Source organism: Hipposideros armiger, unplaced genomic scaffold (assembly GCF_001890085.2).
Source record: "Hipposideros armiger isolate ML-2016 unplaced genomic scaffold, ASM189008v1 scaffold_210, whole genome shotgun sequence".
Taxonomy (NCBI): domain Eukaryota; kingdom Metazoa; phylum Chordata; class Mammalia; order Chiroptera; family Hipposideridae; genus Hipposideros; species Hipposideros armiger.
In genome coordinates, this window is record NW_017731560.1 from 1,297,343 (window position 1) to 1,310,627 (window position 13,285).

The 13,285-nt window shown below is 38.6% G+C and overlaps 1 protein-coding gene across 4 annotated transcripts in view; it reads right to left on the reverse strand.

Annotated features, from left to right (window-relative positions):
* The window catches only part of ENOX2 (ecto-NOX disulfide-thiol exchanger 2), a 329,605-nt gene that overhangs the window by 70,323 nt on the left and 245,997 nt on the right, over positions 1 to 13,285 (reverse strand). For all 4 annotated transcript variants that reach the window (XM_019653896.1, XM_019653900.1, XM_019653899.1 and 1 more), the window contains one exon: positions 10,422 to 10,628. In XM_019653896.1, the coding sequence (XP_019509441.1) occupies positions 10,422 to 10,628 (207 nt within the window). The remainder of the gene's footprint in view (positions 1 to 10,421; positions 10,629 to 13,285) is intronic.

Sequence of the window (13,285 nt, forward strand, 5' to 3'; positions counted from 1 at the left end):
ACATGTGGCAGTTAAGCATCAGGAGGGAAATCTCAGCTGTGGAGGTCCCCACTGAGGAATGAAGGGCCCTAGCCCAACACTAGGCTGCCCATTCCAGGTTCCAGTGATGGGAAAAAGAGTTCCCACAATATCTGGCTGTGAAAACCAGCAGAAAATCCATCCTGTGGGGTGAGACAGAGGCCTGCAAGAAACCCAGGCATCCTCTTAAAAAAGCCCATGAACAGACTCACCAGCTCCTAGGCACTCACTCTAAGCTCTAATAGAAGGACAGAGACTTGGGAAGCATCAGAGACATACAGGGAGAGACTCACTAGTGTGGCTTCAGTACATGGGTTGGAGGGGCAGCCGCCATGGTCCCTGTGTTGAGCTCTCCTCCTGTGAAGCCTACAGGTGGCCACTATCTTTCCTGTGTGGAGCCATCTCTCAACACAGCCAAATCTGAATCTGCATTGGCTGATGAAATTTGCTTGTTCCACCCTGGTGACTCCCTGGGTCTATGCCCCATCCAACCCATGCACTGCTGGAGGGACTTTATGTGACAGGGAAACAGCCCTGCCCACACTGCACTCTTTCTTGAACAACTCTCGGGAGTTTGTGGGCCCCAGGAGGGCAGTGGTTTCCTTAGTGTGCTCTGAGACATTTGCTGAGTAGCTACAGGCTCAGCATGGGCACCAAACTAGAATTTACATTAGCCTAGTGAACACCCCTCATCTCACCCTGGTGACACCGAGACCTGCCTAACCCAACTATTGTACCGCAGGAGGCTCTGTTAATGGCCAAGCCTTGTAGCAGTTGCAGGTGACAGCAGGCTTCGGGATGTCCCCTGGGCTTCTTGCAGAGCAACCCCAGGCCTGGTACTGGTGGCAGTCATCCTCAGTTCGCAGTGTGGTCTCTCCCATGGGCTTCCAGAACCAGCACAGACAGGGACCAACTGTGGATTGCTTTGTAACTCTTACCAGGTAGTTCCCAGCCGGTCACAGGCAGTGGCTGATTTGGCCTGCACCAGAGCCCCTCCCAAGAGGCCAGAGAACCAACATACCCATAGGTTGGTTTCTCATCACAGCAGAGCACCACACAATTATTCCCACAAGCAGTACAGCCAAAGGGCAGTCTTAGCAGCCACCAGAGCCCACTGGAGCAAATTCAGCTCCATGGGGTAAGCCACCAACACAGCATCTTGCAAGCTGTGGATGTGGTCAAACCCCAAAACCAGTCAGCTTGAGGGTCAATCCTGCCACTGTCATGCAAACAACAATCAAGGCCCAACTACAACAGGAGAACACACAGCCCACACAAGGGACACTCCTGAAGCACCTGGCACAGGTGACCAGGGAGACTGCGCCACTGGGTCCCATAAAGCAACCACTACATAAGGCTACCCAGCCAAGACAGGGAGATGTAGAAAATCTACCTAATACATGGAAACACACACAAAGGCAGCCAAAATGAGGAAACAAAGAAATACGTCCCAAATAAAAGAACAGGAGAAAATTGCAGAAAAAGAAATAAATTAAATGGAGGCAAGCAATCTACGAGATGCAGAGTTCAAAACACTGGTTATAAAGATGCTCAAGGAACTTAGTGAGGACTTCAACAAAGAGATGGCAAGTATAAAAAAAGGACACAGAAACAATAGAAAAGAACCATTCAGAAATGAAGACTATGATAACTGAAATGAAGAATGCAGTAGAAGCAATCAACAGCAGACTATGCCAAGCAGAAGACTGGATCAGTGATTTGGAAGACAAGGTAGCATAAGATACCCAATTGGAACAGTAAAAAGAAAAAATAATCCAAAAAAATGAGAATAGTTTGAAAGCTTCTGGGACAACATCAATCACAACAATATTCATATAATAGTGGTACAAGAAGGTGCCAAGTGAAAATGAACATACACAAAGGTTAAGGACAAAGAGAGAATCCTGAAAGCAGCAAGAGCAAGGCAACTAGTTACTTACAAGGGAGTTCCCATAAATGTGTCAGCAGGTTTCTCAATAGAAACTTTGCAGGAAAGAAGGGATTGACACAAAATATTCAAAGTGATGAAAAGTAAGGATCTACAACTATGACTACTCTACCCATCAAGGTTATCATTTTAATTGAAGGACAGATAAAGAACTTTCCAGACAAGAAAAAGCTAAAGGAGTTCATCACCATCAAAACAGTTAGTACAAAAAATGTTAAAGGGAATTCTCCTAAGAAGAAGAAAGGGGGAAAAAAGAAAATATGAATTAAAAAATGGCAATAACTATGTACCTATCAATAATCACTTTAAATGTAAATAGATTAAATGCTCCAATCAAAAGGCATAGGGTAGCTGAATACACAAGAAAAAAGGACCCACATATATGCTGTCTACAAGAGACCCACTTCAGATCGAAAGACACACACACAGACTGAAAACAAAGGGATAGGAAAAGATATTTTGAGCAATAGGAAGTGAATAAAAAAAAGCTGGGATAGCATACTTACATTAGACAAAACAGACTTTAAAATAAAGACTATAATAAGAGTCAAAGAGGTACATTACATAATGATAAAGGGATCAATCCAATAAGATGCTATAACTCTTGTAAACAGTTATGCACTCAACATAGGAGCACCTAAATATATAAAGCAAATATTCACTGACATAAAGAGAGATCAACAGTAGCACAATCATAGTAGGAGAATTTAACACACCATTGACATCAATGGATAAATCTTTCACACAGAAAATCAACATGGAAACAGCAGCCTCAAATAATACACTAGACCTTATGGATTTAATTGGTAATTTTTGAGCTTTTCACCCCAAAACAGAAGAGTATACATTGTTTTCAAGGGCACATGGAACATTTTCCAAGACAGACCACATGTTAGGCCAAAAAATAAGTCTTGATACATTTAAGAAGACTGAAATCATGTCAGGTGTGTTCTCTGAGTACAATGGTATGAAACCAGAAATCAATTACAAAAAATAAACTGAAAAATGCACAAACACATGGAGGCTAAATACTATGCTACTAAGCAATGAATGGGTTGACAATGAAATCAAGGAGAAAATGAGGACCAGCCGAGTGACGCGTTGGTTGGGAGCTGGCTTGGGACACCAGCTCTGAGCAGCAGGCCCCCGGTTCGGATCCCACATGGGGGCCAGTGACACTGACCTCTACAGCTAATATGGTGAACAACAGCTCGACCTGGAGCTGGGCTGCCGTGAGTCGCCGGGGATGGTGTAGGCTGCAGTGGGGCTGACCAACAGCCAGTGTGAGCTGCCATGAGCTACCGTGAGTGGCTATCCAGAGGCTGGCGACTGATCTGCCTCATCTGGGAAGAGCGCAATGATAATACCAACATGGGGCAGTGAAGCGACGTCCTCCACAACTAGACTGAAGAACAAAAGGACAGCAACTTGTCTGTTCCCCTTCCCGCAATTCCCCAGCGCTGTTCTCCTCTCCCAATTCCCCAATAAAATAAAATTTAAAAAGGAGAAAATGAAAAGATACTTTGGGACAAACGAAAATGAACATACACTGACTTATAATCTTTGGGACACAGCGAAAGCAGTCCTACAATGGAAATTCATAGCAATACATACATGCCTCAAAAAACAAGTAAACAACCTAAAGTTACACCCAAAGGGACTAGAAGAAAGAACAGTAAAAAAAAAGTCCAAAGAAAGAAAGATATAATAAAGATCAGAGTAGAAATAAACAAAATAGAGTCTAAAAATATACAAAATGTCAAACCAAGACCTGGTTCTTTGAAAAGATAAACAAAACTGATACAGCTTTGACCAGACCAGGGGTTGGCAAACTGCAGCTCGTGAACCAAATGTGGCTCTTGGGGTACATTCCATCTCAAAAGTTTGCCAACCCCCGGAAGAGCCAATCCTGTCCCTCACAACAATTCAAAAATTATTTGCGAGCCATAAATATATTTTTACATAATCACCATTATGTGAATAATATCCTTTAAAAATTTTATATATGAAACTATGATAGTTTTATTTTCATTTTCAATTTTACTTCAGAGCCACAGTTCACAAACCGCAGTTTGCTGACCCCTGGTGGCTCTTCCGTATCAAAAGTTTGCCGACCCCTGAACCATACTCATCCAGATAAAGACAGGATCCAAATAAAATCAGAAATGAAAGGGGACATGACAACTGACACCACAGAAATACAAAGGTTTATAAAAAAAATTACTATGAACTATTCCAACAATTTGGACAATCTGAAAGACATAGACAAATTCCTAAAAACATGCAATGTTCCAAGACTGAATCAAGAAAATACAGAAAATCTGAACCGACTGATTACTGCTAACAAAATCAAATCAGTAATCACACAATGGAATACTACTCTGCCATAAGAAAATATGAAATAGTGCCATTTGCAACAACATGGATTGAGATTATTATGCTAAGTGAAATAAGTCACACAGAAAAAGTTGAGAACCATATGATTTCACTTATATGTGGGATATAAAACTGAAAGCAACAAAGGAACAAGACAAACAAATAAAGAAACAAAAACTGGGGCCGGCCGAGTGGCTCAGTTGGTTAAGAGCTTGCTCAAGAGTGCAAGCTCTGAGCAACAGGGTCGCCGGTTCAATTCTCACACGGGCCAGTGAGCTGAGCCCGAGTTGAGCTGCCAACAGGTGGCAGGATGGCTCAGCTGGTGAGAGCACGTGCTCCTAACAACAAGGTTGCCTGTTCAAGATGGCACACCACAACTAAAGACTGAAATCAGCACCTTGAGCTGAGCTGCCACCAGGGTGGCTCAGGGGATAGTGCACATGCTCTTGACAACAAGGCTGCTGGTTTAACTCCCACAGGGGATGGTGGCTATGCCCACCTGCACCTAATTAAACACAGCACCTTGAGCTGAGCAGTGTGACTGAACTTGGAGCTGAGCTTGCTGTGCCTTCCAGAACTAAGATTGAAGGACAACAACTTGGCTGTTCCCCTCCCCCAATTCCCCAATAAAATCTTAAAAAAAAAAGAAACAAAAAACTCATAGACACAGACAATAGCTTAGTGGTTGTCAGAGGGCAAGGGGGAAAGAGGGTGGTAGATGAGGGTAAACGGGGTCAAATATATGGTGATGGAAGGGGAACTGACTCTGGGTGTTGAACACACAATGTGATATATAGATGATGTATTACAGAACTGTACACTTGAAATGCATGTAATTTTACTAACCATTGGCACCCCAATACATTTTAATTAAGAAAAAACAAAAACTGCCAACTAACTAAAGTCCTGCACCAGATGACTGCACAGGTGAATTTTACCAAACATACAAAGAATTATCATCTATCCTTCCCAAACTATTCCAAAAAATTCAAGAGGAGGGATGGCTCCCAAGCTCATTTTACAAGGCCACCATAACCCTGATTCCAAAACTAGACAGATACATTACAAAAAAAAAATTACCGGCTGATATCCCTGATGAATGTAGATGCAAAAATCCTCAATAAAATATTAAAAAACCGAATTCAGCAATACATTAAAAAGATCATATACCATGATCAAGTGTGACTTACTCCTGGGATGCAAGGTTGCTTCAATATCTGCAAATCAATTAACATGATACATACACCATGTAAACAAAATGAAGGCTAAAAATCATATGATCACAATGGTATTGTAATAGCTATATATGGTGTCAGAAGGTTATTAGATTTGTTGGGGTTCTCACTTTTTGAGGTGTGTAAATATCTAATCACCATATTGTTTTGTATACCTGAAACTAATATGAAAAACAAAATACATTTTTTGTCACCTCAAAAAAAATCATATGATCATATCAGTAGATGCAGAAGAAGCATTTGACAAAATCCAGTATCCATTTATGATAAAAACTCTCAGTAAAGTGGGAATAAAGGGAACATACTTGAAGATAATAAAGGCTATATATGACAAACCCACAGCTAACATCATACTCAACAGAGAAAATCTAAAAGCATTCTCTTTAAATCAGGAAAAAACAGGGATGTCCACTTTCACCACTATTATTCAACATAGTACTGGAAGTCCTAGTCACAGCAATAAGACAGGAAAAAAAACAAAAAAACAAATGGCATTCAAATTGGAAAGGAAGAAGCAAAATTGTCATTTTTTTGCAGATGACATGATACTATATAGAGAGAACCCCCAAAGATTCCACCAAAAAACTACTAGAACTGAGAAATGAATTCAGTTAAGTAGCAGTATACTAAATTAGTATTCAAAAATTGGTTGTATTTCTATATACCAATAGCAAACTATCAGAAAAAGAAATTAAGAAAACAATCCTATTTATCATTGCATCAAAAAATGAAATACCTAGGAAAATACATTTAACAAAGGAGGTAAAAAACTTGTACTCGGAAAATTATGAGTCACTACTGAAGTAAAAAACTGAAAAAAATACAAATAAATGGAAGCACATACTGTGCTCACGGGTAGGAATTTAATGTTTACAGTGTCCATACTACCCAAAGCAATCTATAGATTCAATACAATGCAATCCTTATCAAAATACCAATGGCATTTTTCAGAGAACGAGAACAAATAATCTTAAAATTTATATGGAATCACGAAAGACCCCAAATAGCCCCAGGATCTTGAGAAAGAAGAAAGTTGGAGGTATCACACTACCTGATATGAAACTATGCTGCAAGTGATAGTAATCAAAACAGCATGATACTGCCTTTAAAACAGACACATAAATCAATGGAACAGAATAGAGAGACCAGAAATAATCCAACACTTATATGGTCATTTAATCTATGATAAAAGAGACAAGAATGTACAATGGGATAAAGACAGTCTATCCAATAAATGGTGTTGGGAAAACTGGACACAAACTTGCAAAAAAAAAAAATGAAACTGGGCCACTTTCTTACACCATTTACAAGAATAAACTCAAAATGGATTAAAGACTTAAATGTAAGACCTGAAACCATAAAACTCCTAGAAGAAAACATAAACAGTAAACTCTCACATTGCTCTTAGTAATATTTTTTCTGATATATCTCTCTGGGAAAGGAAAACAAAGGAAAAAAATAAACAAGTGGGACTACATACATCAAACTAAAATGTTTTTGCACAGCAAATGAAACCATGAACAAAACAAAAAGACAACTTACTGAAAAGATAGTCACAATGATATATCCAAAATGGGGTTAATATGCAAAACTTATAAAGAACTCATACAACTTAACTCAAAAACAAAACAAAACAAAACAATCCAGTAAAAAATGGGCAGAGGACCTGAATAGACATTTCTCCAGAGAGGATATACAGATGGCCTACAGCCATATGAAAAAATGCTCAACATCACTAATCATCAGAGAAGCAAATTGAACCACAATGAGATATCACCTCACACCTGTCAGAATGGCCATCATCAATAAATCAGTAAACAAGTGTTGGTGAGGATGTGGAGAAAAGGGAACCCTTGTGCACTGTTCGTGGGATTGCAAATTGGTGCAGCCACTGTGGAAACGGTTTGGAGTTTCCTCAAGAAATTAAAAATAGAACTACCTCATGACCCGGCAATTCCACTTCTGGGTATTTATCTGAAGAAATCCAAAGCACTAATTTGAAAAGATATATGCACCCCTATGTGTACTGCAGCACTATTTACAATAGCCAAGATATGGAAACAATGCAAGTGCCTATGAACAGATGATCAGATAAAGAAGAAGTGATACATATTGACAATGGAAATAATACTTGGCCATAAAAAAAGAATGAAATCTTAACATTTGCAACAACATGGGTAGACCTGGAAGGTTTTATGCTAAGTGAAATAAATCAGACTGAGAAAGACAAATACCATATGATCTCACTTATAAGTGGAATCTAAAGAACAAAATAAACAAACATACAAAAGAGAAACACACTCCTAGATACAGTGAAAAAAATGATGATTGCAAGAGGGGAAGGGGATTGGGAAGCTGAGTGAAAAAGGGGAGGGGGTTAAGAAATACAAATTGGTAGTTACAAAGTAGTCTTGGGGATGCAAAGTATAGAGAATATAGTCAATAATGTTGCAACAATTATGTATAGTGCCAGGTGGGTACTAGACTAATCATGGGGATCACTGCATAAAGTACATAAATGTCTAACCACTATGCTGTACAGCTGAAACTAACATAAAATGATAATGAAAGTCAACTGTAACTGACAAACATAAATAATTTTAAGAAAAGAAAATAAGATTGAATGTTGGAAAAATTTTTAAAAAGGAAGAGGAAGAATAAATACATTTCATAAGCAAACTTTCCTATGGTCCTTTACAATTTACAATGTACTTTCACATCCATTCATCATATTCAATCATCTGAGCCATCAGAAAAATGGGGCTATTAATGATTACCTTGCCTATTCTCCCAGGATCTTGGAGAGGATCAAATGAGAGGATGATATGAAAGCTTTCTGTAAACACAGAGAAAATACTATGATGCTCTGAGGATGTTGTGTTGTGTGCAATGCTAGCTCCCAAACGTATTCAAACTCCAAAAATAAGAGATTATTTATACATAACTAACCCCCTTTCTAAGGGATTTTTGTTTGTTTTAATCTCTCTCTCTGTCTCTCTATTTTTTTAGAATGTTGAAGAAGAGCCATCCAATTCAGGAAATTTCAAGCACTTGTGAACTTTTAGGGAGCAGGTTAAAATTTAAAGGGCAATATTTGTTGTCACATCACTGATTGCAATTCCCTTTCCTTTGGCAGTCCTGAGAATGTTTCCAGGGGTATGTTGTTACCAGAGAGCTGATTTCAATGATGTACATATACAGAGGGTGCAAAAAAACAGTATACATATTTTAAGAAAGGAAAAAACTGTATTAAAATTGTAATACTTAATATATACCGATAAAAAAAGAGGAATATAAGTCATGTGTATACATTTTTTTGGAATCCCCGGTACATAGATGCGTCCTGAACAGTCTTTTATATATAACTGTTCAGGACTTTTCAAAACCTTTTACTTCTTTTTTTTAATTAAAATTTATTGGGGTGACAATGGTTAGTAAAATTTCATAGGTTTCAAGTGTACAAAACCTTTAACTTTAAAAGTCTATTTTGGAATGCTCTGTTATCATTCCTCAGTGCTGTCAAATCTTCAGCAGTATGATTTTACAGCACCAGCAAATTTAATGAGTATTCTATATCTGCCTCCTCCTCTCCTTCCCCATGTTACCAGCTTATTTTTTCAAATACTCATCACCTTTTCCCTGGGCTATTGCAACAGGAGTCTAACTGACCTCCCCTCCTCTTTTCTTTTCTCACGTCTAATTTATTTTTATACAGAGGTGTGAGCTTAATCTTTTTGGAAACAATCATCTTTGTTTTTCAAAAATTTCTTGAACAATTCTCTATTACCTGAGGAATAAAGACCCAACTATGTCATTCAAAGTGTGCTAACAGCTGATGTTTTTCCTTTTCCTCTCATGTCTATTCAGTACATAAAGCACTAGTCATTGTTTCCTTGAATGTTCATCAAAACTTGCCACCTTTGTATCTTGCTCATGCTTTATCTATGCCCCATTGTCCACATTCAAATGTTTTCTCTTTGACAATGACTTGGTCCAAATGCTACCTTTCTTAATATCTCCAGTCAGGAGTCAGAAATCTTCTCTTCATCTTCCTCTTCTCTCTCCCAATCTCCTCCCCCGCCCACCGCCCTGCCTGGAAGTTTTCTACCTTAGTCTTTGCTGTATCCTCAGCAACCAACATTCTGCGAAGCAATGAACACATATTTGATAACTTCCACAGTTGTTCTTGAGTATCTACTTTTGTTCCAGGTTATGTGCTAGATGCTGGGGATTCAAGTTAAATAAGACACAGTCCCTTCTGCTAAGGAGTTCATACTCTGGTGAGGGAGACAGATGTAGAAGACAATTCTAGCATGGTGTTATAAGTGTCATGTTAGGAGGAAGCAGTGGGTGCTGTGGAATAATTGAGGAAGGGGTGCCCAAACCAGTCTGGGGCAGAGTGGGGAAAGAAGTCAGAGAAAGCTTTCCAGAGAAGTTATGCTTGAGCTGGAGCTTTAGGGTGTGAAGATGTGTGTATGGTGGGTAGGAGTGAAAAAGGAATTGTAGTCAGAGGAAAAGGCATAAAGCATCATGGCACATTCTGGGAACTATAATTAGTTTAATGTAGTTGGGACATGTATGTGTGGGGAGGACTGGAAGATGACTCGGAGGTAAGACAGATAATGAAGGCCTTTAGATGCTACAAGTAAAGAGTTTTGGAGTTATCCTATAGAAAACTGGAGAACTTTAAAGGAAGAAGTTGGATGGTAACATGCATTTTCCATCTCTGAGGGCAAGAGGGGATAGCATTACGCCCAGTTTTTAGCTGCTACAGATGCAAATACACCAATCCCCAATCTCTGCATTATGTCTGATGGGCACAATCCTTATGACTAAACACCTACCCGAAAGATAAAGGGCTTTGTCCACCATGTACTCCTCAGCAAAGCGAATGTGACAAAAGTTCTTTTTGCTCTTCCGAATAGCAATGATCTCTCCACACTGTTCGAACACTTCCACGATGATCTGCTCTGTCCCATTTTCAGGCAGACCACCCACAAATACTGTTTTGCATCCTGGTGGTCGTTCTCGGGTTGCAGGAGGTGGAAGATCTAAGCATAAGTGCAAAAGCATTCAAAATTAAAATTTTTGCTTGGGACAAACCTCTTAGAAACCTAGCATTTCCCAGAGATAGCCCTATTAGCCCCACCAGACTTTTGCCTGAGTGCCAGAAGCATGTGGCCCCCGAGGTGCTCACCTCTGCTCCAGAGCAAATTGGTTGCATGAACCTGAAAATCATTTTGGTTTGGCGCTCATCATGTCTACAGAATAAAGACTCAGACCCATCTGTCTGTCCCATCCAGAGTTTTTTAAATTTTGTTCTTTACTTTTGTTGTGACAACTCAGCTATGCTCAATTTTCAGTCATTTTTATTAAGAAGACAATTAGTTCGGGAAAAATCTCACTCAGGTTAAACTCTTTCAGGAATTCTCAGAACCAGGGTCACTGAGAGAAAGGTTTGTGTAATTCAGTTTGTAGTTACCATATTGTTTCTGTTCATGTTTACTGAAAGAACTCTTTTAGCATTAATTTGACAATGATGGGGTGAACATTTACAAAAAATATAGTTCTCAGAATTATTTGATTGACAATGTCAGCCAGAGTACAAACTATCTTTTTTAGTTTTTAGTTTGGTTTTGTTTTTTGATACCAGTGAGCTCTTCCTCAAATTGGTGGCAGATTGGGGGAGGGGGTTGTCACTTTGAGGGGTAAAAAGTATTGCACTGTGTTGTACATCTGAAAAATTTAAAGAAAAAAATTAAATTAAATTAAAAAATAAAAATAGATAAAAATAATAAAAAATAATAAAATTCCACTCTCGAAGAAAAAAACAAACAAACAAAAAACTTCCTCAATGGAGAAGTGAGATTCAGAGCCAACTATGCAGCATTTAGAGGAAACTGTGAAAGACAGCAGAGAAAGTAAACTCATTTGGGAAATCACTAACTAAAATGAGATAAATTTGGCTACAGTCATTAAAAATCTACTTAATGAGATGATTCTCCCTCTGCTTAAAAAAATGTGCTTCCTACTCACTTATCTTATACATAAAGCCTATTGTATCTTCCAGCCCCTTGTTGCCATATATATATATATAAACATATATATCAAAGCATTTCCCAAGCAAAATCCTACAGTTTATAGCCTCCAAAATGAAGCATGATGGTCAAAGGTTTTTCTAGTGTTGGTTTTGTATCTGCAAGGATTTATCTTCTGTAATCTGTTCTCTCCATTCAGCTCTTAACAATAATTCTTCCAGCTCAAGATTTGGAGAGCTCAATAACCAGTGATTACAGCTCACATACAAAAATAAATGAGTCTCACTTGTAGATTAGGCCCAGGCTCCCACCTGACTCTTATCCAAGTTGGCAAGCAGATAATCTGGGAGCTTCCTTGGGTATCAGCATCTCTAGCTTCCTCACTTTGCTACCATTGTCTGTCTTAATTAGTGTAGCTCAGAATAATCAGGTTCTAATGATGTTCTCTTTCCCTCTATTTAGTCAATAAAAGAGGCAGAGGCGTTCAGGTAACTTACAAAGTTTCTGTTAGTTTTTTAAATGTCTGTAATTTCAAGAGCTCACTATATTGTTTCTTTGTTTGTTTATTTATTTAATCAATCCATATGAAAAATATAAAGGGAAAAAGATGACCTAGTGAGCAGGAATCTGAAAAGTCTTAGTCGTGGAAACTGGAGAGGTTATAGCTTTAGTCAAAAAGAAGAAAATGAGGCCCAGAATCTCTTGAGAGTCATGCTTCTGAGTTTTTAAGAACTGGAAGGGATTCTAGATATCCCACTTCCAGTGATCCTCAACTCTAGCAGCACATTAGAATCAATTTGAAAGTCAAACAAAGAAACCAATAATGCTTAGGCTCCACTCCAATGAACCTGATTTAATTATTCTGTGGTACAGCCTGTGTACTATGCTTATAAAGCTCCTCAGGCAACTCTAATGTGCAGCTAGGGTTGAAAACCACTGACTTGGTCTAAACTCATATTACAGAGGGAAAATCTTAGCTGAGTAAGGTTGAGTGACTCATTCAAGGACATCAAGTTAGAAAGATAAAGAACATGAACTTGGAGCAGGTAAACCTGGATTTAAACTTTTAATTATTCACTGTCTGCATGACCTTGGAAGAACCTCTGAGAATATTATTTTTCATCTCTGAAATAGGAACACCGTCTTCTATATTAAAAGGGTTATTGCAGGATAATTGATAACCTACTGTCTACATGGCATGCTTAGCACTTGATAGGTTCCCAATAAACAGTACTTATTATTGTGTTATTATTTATTATTATAGAACCCAGGTTTCCTAATTACCAATCTGGGGCTTTCTAAAACCCTACCACAACTCTTGAGTAGAGTGGTAGCTAAGACCTGGACTTCTAAACTCCCAGCTCCTTGCTTTATCTAGATCTTTAGATAAGACTGGGTTTGGGAAGGAATGACTCTTAGTGATAGAAGAATCTACAGCTGTGAAGACACTTATGGTTTTGATCATGGAACACAACCCAGCTAGGAACTATATAGGTAAATAATTTACCAGAACATCCATATAGTTAGACCAATGTTTTCAAATTAAAGACTTTATTTTTATTTATTTTTATTTTTTTTATTTTTTATTTTTTAAGATTTTTATTGGGGAATTGGGGGGATGGGAACAGTGCTGGGGAATTGGGGGAAGGGGAACAGACAAGTTGCTGTTG